A 17,726-nucleotide genomic window follows, 5' to 3' on the forward strand; every position below is an offset into this window, starting at 1 on the left:
CAGGAAATGGGTGAAAGGTTTCTCAAGGCTTCCCAGGGAAGGGAATTAGCTTGAGATGGTGGCAGCGGACCAGAGCTAAGCTGGTAGTTAAGCTTAGAAGTCTTCATGCATGCCCCCACATTGTACCCTAAAGTTCAAAGTGGGGATACAGCCTTGACATGGTGGCAGCGGTGGGATTAATTTTAAACCCAAAAGCCAGTAAGATTTTTTTTTTCCTTCTAGCTGCTTGGAAAGCAGAGCTGAAGGTAGATGCATATCTTATCTCTCCTTGCTTGAAGGCAGAGGTGTTAAGTTTTTTTTAACAAGAGCCTTTGTTAAGAAAAGGGTTCAATTAATGAGCAAATGACTGGTAAAAGGAATTTACAAGCTGAATTGTTTTTTTTTTCTTTTTACATCCTCGGGAGTAGCTAGTTAGAAAGTCTCTGTTAACTCAGCAGCAGCCAAAGCTGAGAGCATCCCAGTTTCAGTCAACTGCAGAGGGGTGTGACCCAGCACAAAAAAACAGAAAAATGACTACCAAAAAAGAAAAAGCAAAAGAGGAGGCCCACAAGAAAGCTATGGAGCTAAAAAAAAAGAGATGGAGGAGAGAGAAAAAGAAAGGAAGCATGAACTGGAAGTAGCAAGGGCTAGGCAGGATGCACCAGCCCATCCTAACAACTCCTCTCCAGGTACCACTTCCCATCCCAGAAAATTCCCCACCTACAAGGCAGGCGATGATACTGAGGCCTTCTTAGAAAATTTTAAAAGGGCCTGCCTTGAATACAGCATCCTTATAGACCAGTACATGATAGAGCTGAGTCCGCAGCTCAGTGGACCCTTAGCAGAGGTGGCGGCTAAAATGCTTAAAAAACACATGAACAGTTATAAACTTTTTAAAAACAAGGCCAAAATCAGAATGGGGCTAACACCTGAGCATGCCCGTCAGCAGTTCAAAGCCCTAAGGTGGAAACCCGATGTGTCATTTACCCAACATGCCTACCACTTTGGAAAAAATTGGGATGCCTGGATATCAGGAGCAAATGTTAAATCTACGGAAAAGTTGCCCTTCCTAATGCAAATGAAGCAGTTTTTGAAGGGTTTTCCTGAGAAAATAGAAAGGTACATTCTAGATGGGAAGCCCAAAACTGTAACCGAGGCGGGGGAGATTGAAGCCAAATGGGTAAAAGTAACAAAAAAAAAAAAAAGCTAGTAGCAGTTGGAGCAAATATCAGAAGGGGCAAGCCGAAACAAAACCTTACCACCGGGGACAACCCAAGCCCCCACCCACATCCCAAGGGAAACCCCAGGCGCCTTCTCACCCCACCACACCAGTCTCCACCAACCAACATCGCCCCGGTGATACCTTAGCAGGGCGATGTTTTAAATGTAATAAACTGGGACATATAAAGGCTCACTGCCCCAAGAACCCCAACCAATTACAGTTCATTACACCACAATCACACCAAAGATCCCCAGACCCAGATGCCTCTCTCATACCCTCGAAGCGAAGGGAAACCTTGAGAGTGGGCGGAAAGAAGGTTATCGCTTGGAGGGACACTGGGGCACAAGTGTCAACTATCCACCAATCCCTAGTGGACCCCAAACTCATCAACCCGGAGGCTCCAGTGACAATTCAACCCTTCGTGTCACAGTCTGTAACCTTGCCTACAGCCACGTTGCATGTCCAGTACAAAGGCTGGTCAGAAATGTGAACTTTTGCAGTCTATAACAATTATCCCATTCCCATGCTGCTGGGGGAAAACTGGGCCAACCATGTGAAGCTAGCCAAGAGGGTGGGAATAGTCACCCGCAGCCAGGCTAAGCAAGCTTTCACCCCCATTCCTGTTCCTAAGCCATCCACCAGGGCCCCGTCTGTGTTACCAAAGACCCAAACAAAGGTGGTGAAACCGGATCCCCTGCCAACGACTGCAACAGCCGTAGTGGATCCAATCCCAGAGACCCAGCCAAAGCCAGTCCCAGAACCGGAACTGGGAACTCAACCAGCACCAGTACCATTGCCAGCACTGAGTCCAGCGCTTGCAAACCTGTCTACAACATCAACGCCAGAGAGCACCAGTGAGCCTGACCTGGCGGAAGCAGCAGATAACCCTACCCAAGAGGCTCAGCCAGAGCCTAAGATACCACATAGTGCACCAGCGGACAGCGGTTCACAGTCAATGGAAACAGCCTCAGCACCTGCATCGCTTCCAGAGGGACCAAGCCCCAGTCTACAGTCCAAGGAGGAACTGAGGTCTCCAGCATCAAGGGAACAGTTCCAGACCGAGCAAAAAGCAGATGACAGCTTTCAAAAAGCTTGGGTGGCGGCGCGGAGCACCCCACCGCCTCTCAGCTCTTCTAACTGATCCTGGTTTGTTGTAGAACAAGAACTTTTATACATGGAGACTCTTTCTGGTGGGCACCAGGAAGACTGGCATCCTCAAAAACAGTTGGTAGTTCCCACTAAGTATCAGGTAAAGCTCTTGAGCTTAGCCCATGATCATCCCAGTGGCCATTCTGGGGTGAACAGAACCAAACACCGGTTGGGGAAGTCCTTCCAGTGGGAGGGAATGGGCAAGAACGTTGCTAATTATGTCTGGTCTTGTGAGGTGTGCCAACGAGTGGAAAAGCCCCAAGACCAGGTTAAAGCCCCTCTCCAGCCACTACCCATAATTGAGGTCCCATTTCAGCACGTAGCTGTGAATATTCTGGGTCCTTTCCCAAAGAAAACACCCAGAGGAAAGCAGTATGTACTGACTTTCATGAATTTTGCTACCCAATGGCCGGAAGCAGTATCCTTAAGCAACACCAGGGCTAAAAGTGTGTGCCAAGCATTAACAGACATTTTTGCCAGGGTAGGTTGGCCCTCCGACATCCTTACAAATTCGGGAACTAATTTCCTGGCAGGGACCATAAAAAACCTGGGGGAAGCTCATGGGGTGAATCACTTGGTTGCCACCCCTTACCACCATAAAACCAATGGCCTGGTGGAGAGGTTTAATGAAACTTTGGGGGCCATAATACGTAAATTCGCAAATGAACACTCCAATGATTGGGACCTCGTGTTGCAGCAGTTGCTTTTTGCCTACAGGGCTGTACCACATCCCAGTTTAGGGTTTTCACCATTTAAACTTGTGTATGGCCGCGAGGTTAAGGGGCCATTACAGTTGGTGAAGCAGCAATGGGAGGGGTTTACGCCTTCTCCAGGAACTAACATTCTAGACTTTGTAAGCAACCTACAAAGCACCCTCTGACACTCTTTAGCCCTTGCTAAAGAAAACCTAAAGAATGCTCAGGAAAAGCAAAAGGCCTGGTATAATAAACATTCCAAAGAACGGTCCTTCAAAGTAGGAGACCAAGTCATGGTCTTAAAGGTGCTCCAGGCCCATAAAATAAAAGCGTTGTGGGAAGGACCATTCATGGTCCAGGAGCGCCTAGGAGCTGTTAACTATCTCATAGCCTCCCCCACCTCCAACATAAAGCCTAAGGTATACCATGTTAATTCTCTTAAGCCCTTTTATTCCAAAGAATTAAACGTTTGCCAGTTTACAGCCCAAAAAACAGATAATGCGGAGTGGCCTAAAGGTGTCTACTACAAAGAAAAAAGGAATGGTGGCGTGGAAGAGGTGAACCTCTCCACGACCATTGAACGTCTGCAGTGACAGCAAATCAAGGAGCTGTGCACCTTGCTGTGCAGCTTTGCACCAATTTTCTCAGCCACTCCAGGATGGACCGAACGGGCATACCACTCTATTGACAAAGGTAATGCTCACCCCATTAGAACCCCACCCTACCAGGAGTCACCTCATGCCCAAACTGCTATACAAAGGGAGATCCAGGACATGCTACAGATGGGTATAATCCACCCCTCTAATAGTGCATGGGCATCTCCAGTGGTTCTAGTTCCCAAACCAAATGGGGAAATACGCTTTTGCGTAAACTACCGTAAGGTAAATGCTGTAACTCGTCCTGACAACTATCCAATGCCACGCACAGATAAGCTATTGAAAAAATTGGGACATGCCCAATTCATCTCTACTTTAAACTTAACCAAGGGGTACTGGCAAGTACCACTAAATAAACCCGCTAAGAAAAGGTCAGCCTTCGTCACCCAGGCAGGGGTGTATGAATTCAATGTACTCCCTTTCGGGTTGCAAAATGCACCCGCCACCTTCCAAAAACTTGTAGATGGTCTCCTAGTGGAATTGGGAAAATCTGCAGTTGCCTACCTCAATGATGTGGCCATTTTTTCTGATTCATGGACAAAGCACCTGGAGCACCTGGAAAAAGTCTTCAAGTGCGTCCGGCAGGCAAAACTAACCGTTAAGGTTAAAAAGTGTCAAATAGGCCAAAACAAAGTAACTTACCTGGGGCACCAGGTGGGTTGAAAAACTATAAATCCCCTACAGGCCAAAGTGGATGCTATCCAAAAGTGGCCGATTCCAAAGTCTAAAAAACAGGTCCAATCCTTCTTAGGCTTGGCTGAATATTATAGGCAATTTGTACCCCCCTACAGCCAAATCGCCGCCCTGCTAACAAACCTAACCAAAAAAACCCAGTCAAATGCAGTTCAGTAAACTGATAAGTGTCAAAAGGCCTTTAACCAGCTTAAGGCAACACTCATCTTTAACCCTGTGCTAAGGGCCCCAAACTTTAACAAACCATTCCTAGTAACCACAAATGCGTCCAAGCAAGGCATGGAAGCAGTTTTAATGCAGAAAGAACCGAATCAAAAATTCCATCCTGTCGTGTTTCTCAGCAAAAAAATGTCTAAAAGGAAAAGCCACTGGTCAATCAGCAAAAAAAAAATGCTACGCCATTGTGTACGCGCTAAAAAAGCTACGTCCATATGTTTGGAAACGGCGTTTCCAATTACAAACAAACCATGCTGCGCTACAGTGGCTTCATACCGCCAAGGAAAATAACAAAAAACTTCTTCAGTAAAGTTTAGCTCTCCAAAATTTTAATTTTAAAATACAACACATTTCGGAAGCTTCTAACAAAGTGGCTAATGCACTCTCCCAAAAAAGTTTCCCAAAGTTAACTGGTTAAAAATTGTTTTTAAAATGTAAAACATATTGTCAGTTTTTATATCCTCAGTAGTATATCTAAAGGTACATGTGTCTTATTAACTCTGTTTTCTCCTAAAGCTCCAGAAAAAAATCACAGCCAGTGTGAAACCAAATGTCCAACACTATCTGTAATTTGGGGGGCGTGTCATAATGATAAAAAAAAGGGTGTAACAGCTGTCCTGTGTACAGTACTATAAAATCCCTCCTGGCCAAAGACTCCAAAATCCTTTTTCCTGTAAAGGGTTAAGAAGCTCAGGTACCTGGCTGGCATCTGACCCTAAGGACCAATAAGGGGACAAGATACTTCCAAACCTTGGGGGTGAGGGGTAAGGCTTTTGTTTGTGCTCTTTGTTTGTTTTTTTCGTTCGCTCTTGGGACTGAGAGGGACCAGACATCAATCCAGGTTCTCCACATCTTTCTAAACAAGTCTCTCTTATTTCAAACTTGTAAGTAAATAGCCAGGCAAGGCGTGTTAGTTTTCCTTTGTTTTCTCAACTTGTAAATGTACCTTTTACTAGAGTGTTTATCTTTGTTTGCTGTACTTTAAACCTAAGACTAGAGAGAAGTCCTCTGAGCACTTTAAGTTTAATTACCCTGTAAATTTATTTTCCATACTAATTTTACAAAAATAATGTTTACCTTTTTCTTTAATTAAAAGCCTTCTTTTTAAGAACCTAATTATTTTTTCCTTGTTTTTAAATCCAAGGGGGTTGGATCTGTATTCACCAAAAGTTGGTGGGAGGAGGGAAATGGTTAATTTCTCCTTGATTTTAGATCCAAGGGGTTTGGATCTGTATTCACCAGGAAATGGGTGAAAGGTTTCTCAAGGCTTCCCAGGGAAGGGAATTAGCTTAAAATGGTGGCAGCGAACCAAAGCTAAGCTGGTAGTTAAGCTTAAAAGTCTTCATGCAGGCCCCACATTGTACCCTAAAGTTCAAAGTGGGGATACAGCCTTAACAGGTAGATTGTGCCCCCATTCACTCCGGGTAGCTTGAACCTTATTCTGTGAGTAGCCACTAAGATCAGTGGGACTGTTTAAGGAGCAAGGTACTACTAATGCTATGTAAGGATATCAGAATTTGGCCCTCAGTGTTCTGCAAATGTAAACCCTATGTGGGATTATTAGGTGCCCTCTGCATTTTGCAGAAGCACAGCACTGCACTGCAAACATCCCTGGCTGTATTGCCTTCAAATGAGGACTCCAGCCCAGCAACAGTGGGTGTGGCTTAGAAAGTGGAATTGAGATGGAATTAGGGGTAGCATTCATTTTGTTTGTTGTAACCTTTAACAGGACAAAAATAGAAATGTCCAGGACAGAGCTTCCAAGAGGCAGATGGGTCAGGGCAGAGCTTCTCCAAAGTCATTCATGTGCATCCTGGTGTCACTGAACTGCTCTTAAAAATCAGTCCCCCAAAACAAAGGACATTTCCAGACAAAAAGTTGTGTTAAAAGGTTAAACACATGTATCTGTGCCTTCAAGGGAGAAAAAAAAAAACCCTTAACCATTGGCCATAACAGTTTAGAGCATGCTTGCTAACTCCCCAGAGGTGAGGGTGCCTTACCTTGGTGACACATTCCTAACTAGGGGTGAACAGGTCTGGGCTACAGCCCTAGCACAAGAGAATGGTAGAATGGGATAGGAAGACTCTCATTTCCAGGTCCCTGTTTTCAACCCAACATAAATTCATGTGGGATGACTGATTTAATGAATTAGGAGTAGGATACAGAGCATACCTTTAGGTCACAGGAAGGTTGACTTTGGGGAAAGACACTGCCTAGGCTCACCTGAGATCTGCTGCTTGAAGATCTCACAAGACTCCCAGATTGAGTTTTGGATTTGGTAATGTGGTGAGTATGTACACATTGGGAGTAGCTGCTTAGTAAATCTTCTCCATTATTGGGTAAGCTAATTCCCAGAGCAGAAAAAGGCATCACTTTCTCTGGTATTGCCTCTTGAACTGCTGCACCTAAAAACCATTTTCAGAGGAAAGTCCCAGGCAACACTGCCAGATGAAGCATTCAGACTGGATGACAGGAAGACATGCTCATGAACACAGCATTTTAAAAATAAACTTTGTTTTTAATATTGTAAATTCACAAAAGTCATCTTTTTCATACACAGTCATTGATTGTGGTTTCTTCAATATTAAGCTTCATATATGTATGCATATACAGAAATTCATAGTGACATGTTATTTAGTATTTGCGGTAATATATAAAGCTTCAGCCTCACTAACACATGTGGGATCACAATAAAAAAGGGGAAACAGAGGAGACTGGAAATTTCAGAATACTGCAGAAAATCCATCTACTATTTGTAGATGACAATAGATGGTTACATACTGTGGCTATGCATGTGATATAAATAGAATGGATTAGATTAGATACAATTGAAGATACAGTATAAATCAAATAATCTAAAAGCATAACAAGACAACAGCACTCTTATCGGTAACCTTATACTTACATTACAATAAAAGGCAAATAGCAAATTTCAATTAGCAATCCTTCAGGATAATGGGTCAATATAGTGGTGATGAACCCAGTAAGAGCTCTGTCTTCAGCACAAATTGGACCAAGAATCTGGGTATATGAAATATATAGTGAAACCTGTTTTAAGTAACCACCGAAGGGACTGACATTTGGTTGCTTAATTGAGGGGGTCTTTTAATAGAAGTGGAGCTGAGCTGTACTTAGTACAACTGAGGAATACTTTGATGTCATCCCTTAAAAGAGAGGGTAGCTTTTTAAGGTAGTCTTGAATATAAGTATGGTTTATTTCTCCAAAAGTATGGATTGGGAGCCTTCACCTCACAGTCTCCTCAGTGATAATCTCCAGCAGTTGCATTGCTGAATTTACCCCCAAAACAAGGTGGTTTATTTCAGGATAATTTTTTCAGTTTTGCCTGCAATAGACCGAGATGGAAATGCTCTGTCAAAGAAACTCGTCTTTACAATGAGGTAATGTCTTTTACTGGACCAACTTCTGTTGGTGAGATATATAAGATTTCAAGCTTAAACAGAGCTCTTCTTCAGGTTATCTGCGGAAGAGCTCTATTTAAGCACAAAAGCTTGTCTCGCTCACCAACAGAAGTTGGTCCAATAAAAGAAGATATTACCTCACCCACATTGTCTCTCTAATAGCCTGAGACTGACACGGCTATAACAACACTGCATATCTTTTTTACAATATCCATTGACTTCCCTGTTGCATCACCAGGCTTAAGTCCAGAAACGTTAACAATCCGTGCCTTAGCTCCTCACCACAGCCGCTGCTTCCGTTTTACACATCACAGGAAGTGTGTCAAGCATTGTACTTCCCTTTGTAGTGTACATTTCATGTGTTTCATTGTGGTGGTCAGTAACAACAGTGTTCAACCTACAGGAAACTGTGTTCTCTTTAATTAGCTAATGTTTGTGCATTTCTCACACGATTAGGGGTGAAATCCTCACCCTGTTGAAATCAGTGAGAGTTTTGCTATTGATTCCAGTGGGGTCAAGATTTTACTCCTGGTGCCAGGTTGATTTTGAACTGGTGTAACTCCATAGACATTAATGAAGTTATTCCTGTGAAAGTGAGCAGAGAATCAGGTCTATAAAGTTCTACCAAAGTGCTAAATATAGCTGAGCTGCTATATTGCTTTTAACAGGGGCCTCCAGAAAAATTGTGTTGTTCTCAACAGTTCCAAGGATTCTAATGTCCTTGGTTTGAACAAGGTCTTCCAAGTGCACAGGTCTTGCTCTGCCCCCACACCTTGCTACATAACAGTGTTTTTAACCATTGTCATTTCCAATACCACTTTTGTCTTCTTCAGCCTCCACTTTTTATCTGTCATGCTTATTTTAATTCAAGGATTCTCTGCATTTTATTATGAAGTCAATAGAATTGCACCTGCTTATGTCAGTGGTAAGTTTGTCCCTGGCTGCATGTGTGTGTAAGAGAGAGAATTAGCCTCTATGCAAGTTTATATGGAAGTGATTTACTGAAGTTTGTGTGAATACAGCATTATATGGGCATTAACATCAGTACATGGCACCACCATAGTGCATGTCATCTGAGGAGCTCAAGAATATACTTTACAAAAGTGGATACTATTATTCTTTTTCTACAGATGGGAAAACTGAGGCACAAAAAGACAAAGTAACTATCCCAAGGCCTTTCAGCCAATACAGTATAGAAGAAAACCTGTCTCCTGACTCCGAGTGACTTGCTCTGATCACTAAAGAGTGCCACCCAAGTTTCAGTTAGCCTGTGTGTGCCAGCCCCAGAGTCTTCCTCTGTCCAAGGGAGCTGTTATGCTTTCTTTTCACAGATCCAGCGGTTTGGTACAGAACAAGATATAGTACCCACGACAGTTAATCCGATTACAGCACAATCAGAGGTGTCACTATTCAAACCTCTCATAAATCTGTGTGGAGATGAGAAAGAAATGAGAATCAGGGTATTCATTCCTATTATTCTGAATTATCCAAAGTTTATGCAATAACCCCCAGGACAGACTAAGGATGTTTCACCTTCTAGTCAGAAGGTTCCTGATGAGTGATGGAAGCCACTTCATATTGACACCTCCTTCAATCCCCACATTTCTCACAGGCACACACTCCTCAGTTTACTATCCAACTTTCCCTCTGATGCACACACAAATACAGTAAGTTCTTTATCCAGTTCTATAGAATAGCCTGGGAGAGTCTCACTCTCTAGACCAGCGGTACCCAATTTTTTTCTGCCCCCCCTCCCTTCCTGCCCAGGTAATGGAAAAATCTGTCCACACTCCCTGGGAGTCAGGGCCAGGGCCATGGCCAGAGCTGTGGCCAGGAGTGGGGCCTGAACCAGAGCTGCAGCTGGTGCCATGGCCAGGGCCAGGAGCAGGGCCACAGTCGGGGCCAGAGCTGTGGTTGTGGCGGTGGCTGGGAGCAGGGACACAGTCGGGGCCAGGGCTGGAGTTGTGGCTGGTGGAGAGGCTGGCCTCTGGGGGAGGAGGGCATGTGGGCACCTGGGTAAGTGAGGGCCTTTCGGGTGGGCTCTTGGGGAGAGGAGGTGTGGGTATCTGGAAGGGGGGACCCCTTGGCTGGGTTCTGGAGGGAAAGGTTGTGTGGGTATCTGGAATGGAGGGAACCCATGGCTGAGTTCTGGGGGGGAAGGGGTTCAGGTGTATTGGCTGGGGGAAGCCCCGCGGCTGGGCTCTGTGGGAGAGGGGTTGTGGGTGTCTGGCCCCTGGGTTGGACTCAGAGATGGAGGAAGGGGGCAGAGAAACAGGAATTGGGTTGTCATAGGGGTTTCTTTAACTCTGCTCCTGGGGGAATTTTTGTGTGTGTCTGTATTGTTACAGACATACTTGCTGACAGGTATTTTGAAATAAATTACCAAAATAATTAAAACTGGCACGATTATACAGTGTTATTTTGACAAAATTTGCAGAATTTTAAAATATTGTTCATAGAATTTTTAATTTTTTGGTGCAGAATACTCCCAGGAGTAGCTTTTTAACCTTAGCATCGATTCTGCCTGTGTTACGCTTCCCTGTTGTAGGCATAGGAAAATCCTAGCCTGTGTTCTGTTCCCTTTCTCCACAAAACACCTGTGGCAGATACATCAGAGGAAATAATTGACACTTGGAGGTATAATAAGGAATAAACGTACATGTCTGTGTTAACCTCTGTGTTGTCAATCCATTTCCATCCACCTTCAGTGCCTCTGACTGACAATCCAATGAAGTAATCTTCAGCTTTTGTGTTATTATGGAGAAACTCCTGCAAAGGAAGCGTACAGTGAGTTCTGAGAATTCTTACCTGTGGCCAGAGACAATTCAATAGCATTAGCATCTATTTGGGGTGCCAGTAGGGGTGATTTGCTTGGGTTTGTCCAGATTAGGAAAAAAGATTGGGGTTAGCTAGCTAATCCCGACCTAGCCAAAAACTGTTTTCCTAGTCTAGACAAACCAAACTTGACCAAGAGATCCCCAGCAGCCTGCTGCAAACCCAGCACAAAGCCTATCCCATCCCGCATCGGAGACTCTCTGTAGGACAACACTCTCACAGGGCTTTATGTCTAACAGATTTGCCAATGTCTCATAACAGGAGCCTATGAAATGGAAGGTACCTATTACGGCATATTGCCATGGTGGGATATCTGGCCACATTTCAGTATGCCCTCCTGTGGCTTTATGCCTCTCCCCAGTCTCTCCCCACTCCAGTTCCCTGCCAAGTTCTTTGACATCTGGTGATGTTGCCATCCTCTTCTTACCTTGGACACAGGGGGCCTGGCTGTTGTATTGCTGGGCCCTGCCTCTCTGCATGCTTATTAAAGTCACTTAGTCATGCTAGCACACTGTGCATTGTGGTGCATCATAAATCCTGGAGTAGGTGTCTTTAATTAGCTAGCAGAGAAGCAGGCAATGAATCTGGGCCTGCACAAAGACAGCCAAGTCCCTGTGTTGGTACTAATGTAGGGTGTAGCTAAGGAGGGAAGGGGAGAACTTGGAAGACTGCAGATAGGAAACTTGCATGGGGGACTCAGAGACTGAGAAGACAGGCTGGGAAGTTCTTTGAAGCAGAGTCCATGGTTCATTTTCCACAGGATTATATGCTCTTTCTACAATAGCTCTCACCAGTTCCTCTTTGCTGTTGATGATCACTAAATTAGAGTTTGCTTCAGAACATGCTCTTTGACTGGCATTCCAAGTCTTTTCCTGAACAGAAAAGAAGTAGCATTTTCCTCTTTGAAAAGTCCACCGTATCGGGCAGTCTGTAGGAGGGGCACACACAAAGAAAGAGGGAAATACCAACAATTAATTGGAAGGAAAAGAACTCTTCTCTCCCAATCACATTTTACAGCAAACATCAAACTCTCAGTGCACTGATCTTACCTGTTCTTCCACCGCTAGTTGAAGACCAAGAGTTCTCTGTTGAGTCATCAGTGGAGAAGATCTGTGAAACTGAACACAAATCTAGCTTTTAGTCTCTGATATCTTTAATGCTATAAAAACATACTTGGCAATAAATGCTTGGGCAGCATTTGCTCTTCTTGATTTATTAAGTGCCAGACGCCCTATGACAGTGGTTTTCAAACTTTTTTCCTTGGGACCCAGTTGAAGAAAATTGTTGATGCCCGTGACCCAAAGTAGCTGGGGATGAGGGGTTTGGAGTGTGGGAGGAGCTCAGGGCTGGGGCAAAAAGTTGAGGTGCGGGGGTGAGGGCTGCAGGGTGGGGCCAGGAATGAGGATTTCAGGGTATGGGAGGGGGCTCTGGGCTGGAGCCAAGGGTTGGGGTGCAGGAGAGGGTCAGGGCTCTGGGGTGGGGGTGCAGGCTCTGGGGTGGGGCTGGGGATGAGGGGCTTGGGGTGCAGGAAGGGCTTCAGGTTTGGGGGGAACTCAGGGCTGGGGCAGGGGATTAGGGTATGGGAGGGGTTCAGGGATGGAGGTGCAAGCTCTGGGGTGAGGCTGGGGATGAGGGGTGTGAGGTGCAGGAAAGGATTCTGGGTTTGGAGGAAGGGATCAGGGCTGGGGCAGGGGATTGGGGCACGGGGTTGGGGCGAAGACTTACCTCCGGCAGCTCCCAGTCAGCAGCGCAGCTGGGGTGCAGAGGCAAGATTCCTGCCTGTCCTGGCATCGCAGACCACGCTGCGCCCTGAAAGTGGCCAGCAGCAGGTCTGGCTCCTAGGCAGAGGTATGCAAGTGGCTCTGCGCGGCTGTTGCCCACAGGCACCGCCCCCCGAGCTCCCATTGGCTGGTTCCTAGCCAATGGGCATGCAGAGCTGGTGCTTGGGGTGGGGGCAGCGCGTGGAGCCCCGTGGCCCCCTCCCTAGAAGCCGGACCACCTGCTGGCCACTTCTGGGGCTCAGCGCGGTGTCAGAACAGGTAGGGACTAGCCTGCCTTAGCTGGGCAGCACTGCTGACAGGCCTTTTAAAGTCCCAGTTGGCAATGCTGACCAGAGTGACCCAGTGCCTAACGTGCCGCGACCCAGTACTGGGTCGTGCCCCAAACTTTGAAAAACACTGCCCTATGAGACATGTCAGGAGAGACTGTTCTTGTCCTGGGAATCTTGTGACCTAAACAGATGGGCAGCACAACACAGACACTGGGAGATCCACAGGAAGGTTCTGTCTTGGTGGGTTTTTGTTTATTTGTTCATTATGGGGTAGATGAGAGCGTTTTACTGATGTGGGCTAGTGTTCTTCAGGGAAGAAGTGAGTTTTGAGGAACGATTTGAAAGATAAGAGGGTAGGTGACTGTGCTGTAGTGTCCTCCACTGCAGAGAAGAGACAGGGATTAGCTGTAATGAATATAAAGGAGTTTATTTGTTGGAGCTGCTGGGACTCAGATAGAGTTTGTGGCTCTGTTGCTTCCGGTTGACTGGCTGACACAGTCTGGGCTGAGCAAGGTCACCTTAAGTCCTGGCCTGGACCAAGCAACCATGAAAGGGACTACTGATTGCAATGCAGGTGCTGGCATTCTGGGACAGGGAATGCTCCCCAAGCATGGGTAGCCAAAATACTATGCCTTCTTTCCAGTAAAAAACTGCCCCATGTCTGGAGACCATCCCTAGCCTGTGTCTTCCCTTACACAGACCTCTCTAACCTCATCCCCTGTCTGGTAAATGGTCAGTTTTGTCTTGGCTGAACACGGCCATATTAAAAGTTATATCCAGACAAGCAAAAAGACAGACCATTTACCAAACTGATCAGGACATGTTCAGCATCCTAAGTATCCTGGGCCAGCCTGGGTGGAGGGCACAAAGAAAAGCCAGGGAGAAGATGATGTTAGCGGTGAGGTTGGATTCTTCGATGGATCAAAGGGAGCAAGGGGAAGAATGGTAGACAATGAGGGCATAGCTGTGCAGGGCCTAGAAGAGGAGGACGAGAAGCATGTCTTTGCTATGGAAGGTAAGAGGACGAAAAGTGGAAGAATTCAGAGAAAGGAGGGACATGGTCTGCATGGTTGGTGAGGAAAAAGATTTTATCAGCAGTGGTCTAGATGCACTAGTCTGGAGGTGGATTGTGATGGGGATCAGGAAGGCCAGAAAGAAAGAAGTTGTAGGAGATGAGTGTGACATTGCACACCATAATGCTTTATAGAAATATGCTTATGAGTAAATGAGTAAATACGACATAACTGGAATATGTTTTATTCCACATATGCCATGTAACATATCTTTGCAAAGGTTATGTTCTTCTGCATGTATTCATTCTATTTGTATGCATGTATCATTTTTGTGTTCGAAGTTATGAATATTGGCTGTGTACTTGTTTGATTTTAAGTAGCCTCAGTGAAGCATTTGGTCAGCTTCTTGAGAAAAGACTATTCTCAGTAAGTGCCCAGTCAAGAAACACTTAAGCTGACAATAGACCTTGATAGACGCCAATCCACATCTGAGCAGAGACACACATAACAAGTTTAGGTGGAGTTATGAGCATGGGAAGTGATGCAGGCACATGTACAGCCAAAACAATCATGGGTTCAGGTGCAAACTCAGCACAATGAGAGGCACAAATAGTAAAATTAAGAAAAAGGGCAGGCACAGACAAAGGCACTCGTTAAGGCTGACTGCCCAGCTATCATGCTCTTCTGTTACAAGATGTGTGGCTCAGCTCCTGTCTCACATGCTATAGTTTCCACAAAGCATGAACTTCACATCACAATCATGGAAGCAACCATGAATGGCTTTGGGGAAAGGGCAGACCTAGTCCATACTTGGGGATGCATGTAGATTTGGGGATAATTATAGTTCTCTAAACATGTCATACAACTGGATTCCCATTGGCAGTGGAACCTGTTCATCAGCAGACACACATGATGGCCATTCACTGGGCATCTCCACTGGTTTAGATGGAGATGCTTGCAAACTCCAGTCCTTTCTTTCTCTCCCACTTGCTGTAGACATACATAAGTCATTTCCTTTGGTAGCTATGGACCCCTTAGGAAATTGTCAGTTCATAGTAAAATAGGAAACTGGCTGTGGCAGTGTTGTGCAACAAAGTGAATATGTGCCTGGCAGATTAGTCACTTCTGAGCCAACCACTCCCTTTTCTTTCCATTTATGCATTAGCTGTGTCTCAGTGGAGTTGGTGGGGGTGTAATTTATCAATTTGGCCTATAGGGAAGTAACATCATAGAGAGACTTTTTGTAGAATAAATACAAATGGGGGAAATACACATGACAAACAGATCCCCTGTATCCAAAGCCAATCCATACAGTTGCTGCTTTTTTATATTCTGATCAGTCCCTGGATACCTAAGGGGAACAGAGACCAAGAACCATGTGTGTGCAAAGCATGCTCATCCCTTTTCAAGGAAAGGGAATATATATATATATATAGAGAGAGAGGGAGAGCGAGAGCGAGAGAGAGATGTATAACACACATATCAGACAATATTGGGAAGCACTTTTGTAATCCACTGGTCAGTGTGTGTTACAGGAACCCCGTGGACTAATCCATAGAGGATGTGAGTGTTACAACCACCAGCTACAGGAAGTTGACTTTTTAGCTCAAGCTGGAGCAGCTTGTGCTTTTAATAATGGAAATCCCTGGTTCAGTCCCAGTGTGTCATCCAAGAGGGCAGCCCTCACACTTCTACCATCACTATATGGATATATTATTGGTAAACTGTGATCTTCTCTGTATAGGTCAGGGTGTGTTTTGTGTATGAGTTGTGTAAGCAATGAAGTTGATGTTTCTCTCTTCTCTGAGGTAGGAAGTTACACCTTCCAGCAAACTTCTTCCTTTTACTATAAGACAGGATTTAGTTATTATGAAATACAAATACATACAGCAGCCAGGTTGCACCTCAGTTAATATGCCAATTTACACAAAAGCCACTGTATGGACCTCGGTGCAGCTCACATGGTCATAGACATCTCACTGTTGCCTTGTGCTCCCCCTCCCCATCTATTTGTTGTAGCCACCTGATAGCTCTTGTCTTATACTTAGGTTACTAACTTTTACGGGAAGCATCTTTTTTTTTTGCTGTATATTTGACATAGCTAGCGCAATGGGCCCTGATCCCTGATGTGGCCTCTATGCCCTATGCAATACCAATATCAAAACCTTCAATTTGCCCTCTATTGTTGAATATAATTGTCACTGGAATGGTGGCTGAGCTAGGTGGGGATAAGAGGGGCAGAGTTAAGGTTGCTCAGGAGATCTTAATGGTCAGTTCCTATACTTTCAAACAATTTTTAAAGTTTAATATTATCTTGAATTTCCTGGCTCTTAGATGTTTAGGTTTTGAGAACCATGATGTTATCTTACATGTTTTCCTTAAGTTATGGATTTTTTTCTTGGCTTTCACTCCATTTTACCAAAGTGTTTTGTCTGGGAATCTCTCCAGGTAGGTATAAAAATGTAAATAATCAATACCAATTGCAAAATATGGTTACAAGCACCATATAGCAACTGACTCTCTTTCATCTTCACACTATTGGCAAAACCCATTTGCAGGCTAAAAAGACAAATTGGCCAGATGTGTATTGCACTGTGTTAAAAATTGAAGAATATGAGCAATGGTAGAGAGTACTAGTACTAGGACTCAGAGCCTTCCATTAAAATGCCACATCCCTCCCCAACTAGAGTTCAACCATGGAGATAGTCAACAAGAGCATTTAAAGGTATACGGGAAGAAGAGATATCCAAGATAGCGAAGTCCCTGGCCACTTGAATTGCAGCTGGGCGGGGAAGGGAAACCAGTGTATGGTACAGAACACAGGTATTATATGTTCACATCAGTCTGTCATTTAGACAGGTAACCAAGTTCTGCACTAGCTGAAGGATTTGAGTTGTTTTCAAGCATAATCCAATGCACAGTTGTCCACCCTGGAGATGACAAAGATAGTAACAGTGGTATGGATAATCTCGTTGAATGCCACTCTGTGGGATTTACATGGGCCTTGCCTGAGGCATTGAGATTTAATTACAAAGATCCCAGAGAATGTAAATTCCACTTGAGAAATAACAAATACTGTTTGATACTCACAATATACAATGAACAGGGACATTCCTACGAGTTTAATGGTCAAGATGATCAACCCAGGAATCACTAGCTGCCAGTTCATGTTATTCTGAATTTTAGCCCTGAAAAGTTTAAAATGACACCATTCACCACTTTGTAAGTGTTCTCCATTGTCTCCTGGGATCTGCATGAAGTTTTTAGTCTTCACTCATCTCCATGATATCTGAGCACACAGGGATCTATGGCAGCTTGTCATGAAATAGAATGGCTATGATCATTTACTAGTAAAGTTTGTACTAGTAAAGTACTAGTTTGTTTTATTTTCAATTAGTCCCTTCATTCCTTCTTCCAGTTGGACTAAAGCTATCTGTGTATCTGCTGTCTGGTTTAACAAACTACTGTCCTTGGAAGAAGATTCTAACATTCAACTGATTATTAGGTAGGAAGCACCTGCAGGTATAGCTGCATTGCAAAAGTAGTATGCAATAATAGAATGGATCACAACTGAAATCAAGTCTCCCCAAGATGGATGAATTTAGATTCTATGAAAACGATTACCTCATACAGTAATTTCAGTCACCATTATAAAACCAACATTTGCCAACAATGGTGGTGGACTTAGAATTGGAAATAACTGCAATAACTGACATACTATGCAACAGAGGGTCCTGTGGCACCTTTAAGACTAACAGAAGTATTGGAGCATAAGCTTTCGTGGGTGAATGCCCACTT

At 44.6% G+C, this 17,726-nt stretch overlaps 1 protein-coding gene across 1 annotated transcript; it reads right to left on the reverse strand.

The window, feature by feature from the left end:
• Nucleotides 1-7,141: 7,141 nt before the first annotated feature.
• Nucleotides 7,142-17,658, reverse strand: LOC117885241 (C-type lectin domain family 5 member A-like). The gene is made up of 5 exons (XM_034786509.1): nucleotides 17,019-17,658; nucleotides 11,915-11,983; nucleotides 11,657-11,793; nucleotides 10,690-10,799; nucleotides 7,142-9,457 (listed from the first exon to the last, which is right to left on the reverse strand). Exons 1-5 carry the CDS (start codon nucleotides 17,182-17,184, stop codon nucleotides 9,343-9,345), a joined length of 597 nt encoding a protein of 198 aa, XP_034642400.1. The 5' UTR covers nucleotides 17,185-17,658; the 3' UTR covers nucleotides 7,142-9,342.
• Nucleotides 17,659-17,726: the final 68 nt, after the last annotated feature.

This window comes from Trachemys scripta, chromosome 1 (assembly GCF_013100865.1).
Source record: "Trachemys scripta elegans isolate TJP31775 chromosome 1, CAS_Tse_1.0, whole genome shotgun sequence".
Classification (NCBI taxonomy): Eukaryota; Metazoa; Chordata; order Testudines; family Emydidae; genus Trachemys; species Trachemys scripta.

Coding starts and splice junctions, on each gene's coding strand:
- LOC117885241 (XM_034786509.1), bottom strand. CDS start 17,184: ATGCAGATCCCAGGAGACAATGGAGAACACTTACAAAGTGGTGAATGG. Junction 10,800..11,656: donor TCAACAGCAAAGAGGAACTG/GTGAGAGCTATT, acceptor CTTCCTTTGCAG/GAGTTTCTCCATAATAACAC. Junction 9,458..10,689: donor ACAGAGGTTAACACAGACAT/GTACGTTTATTC, acceptor ATCTCCACACAG/ATTTATGAGAGGTTTGAATA.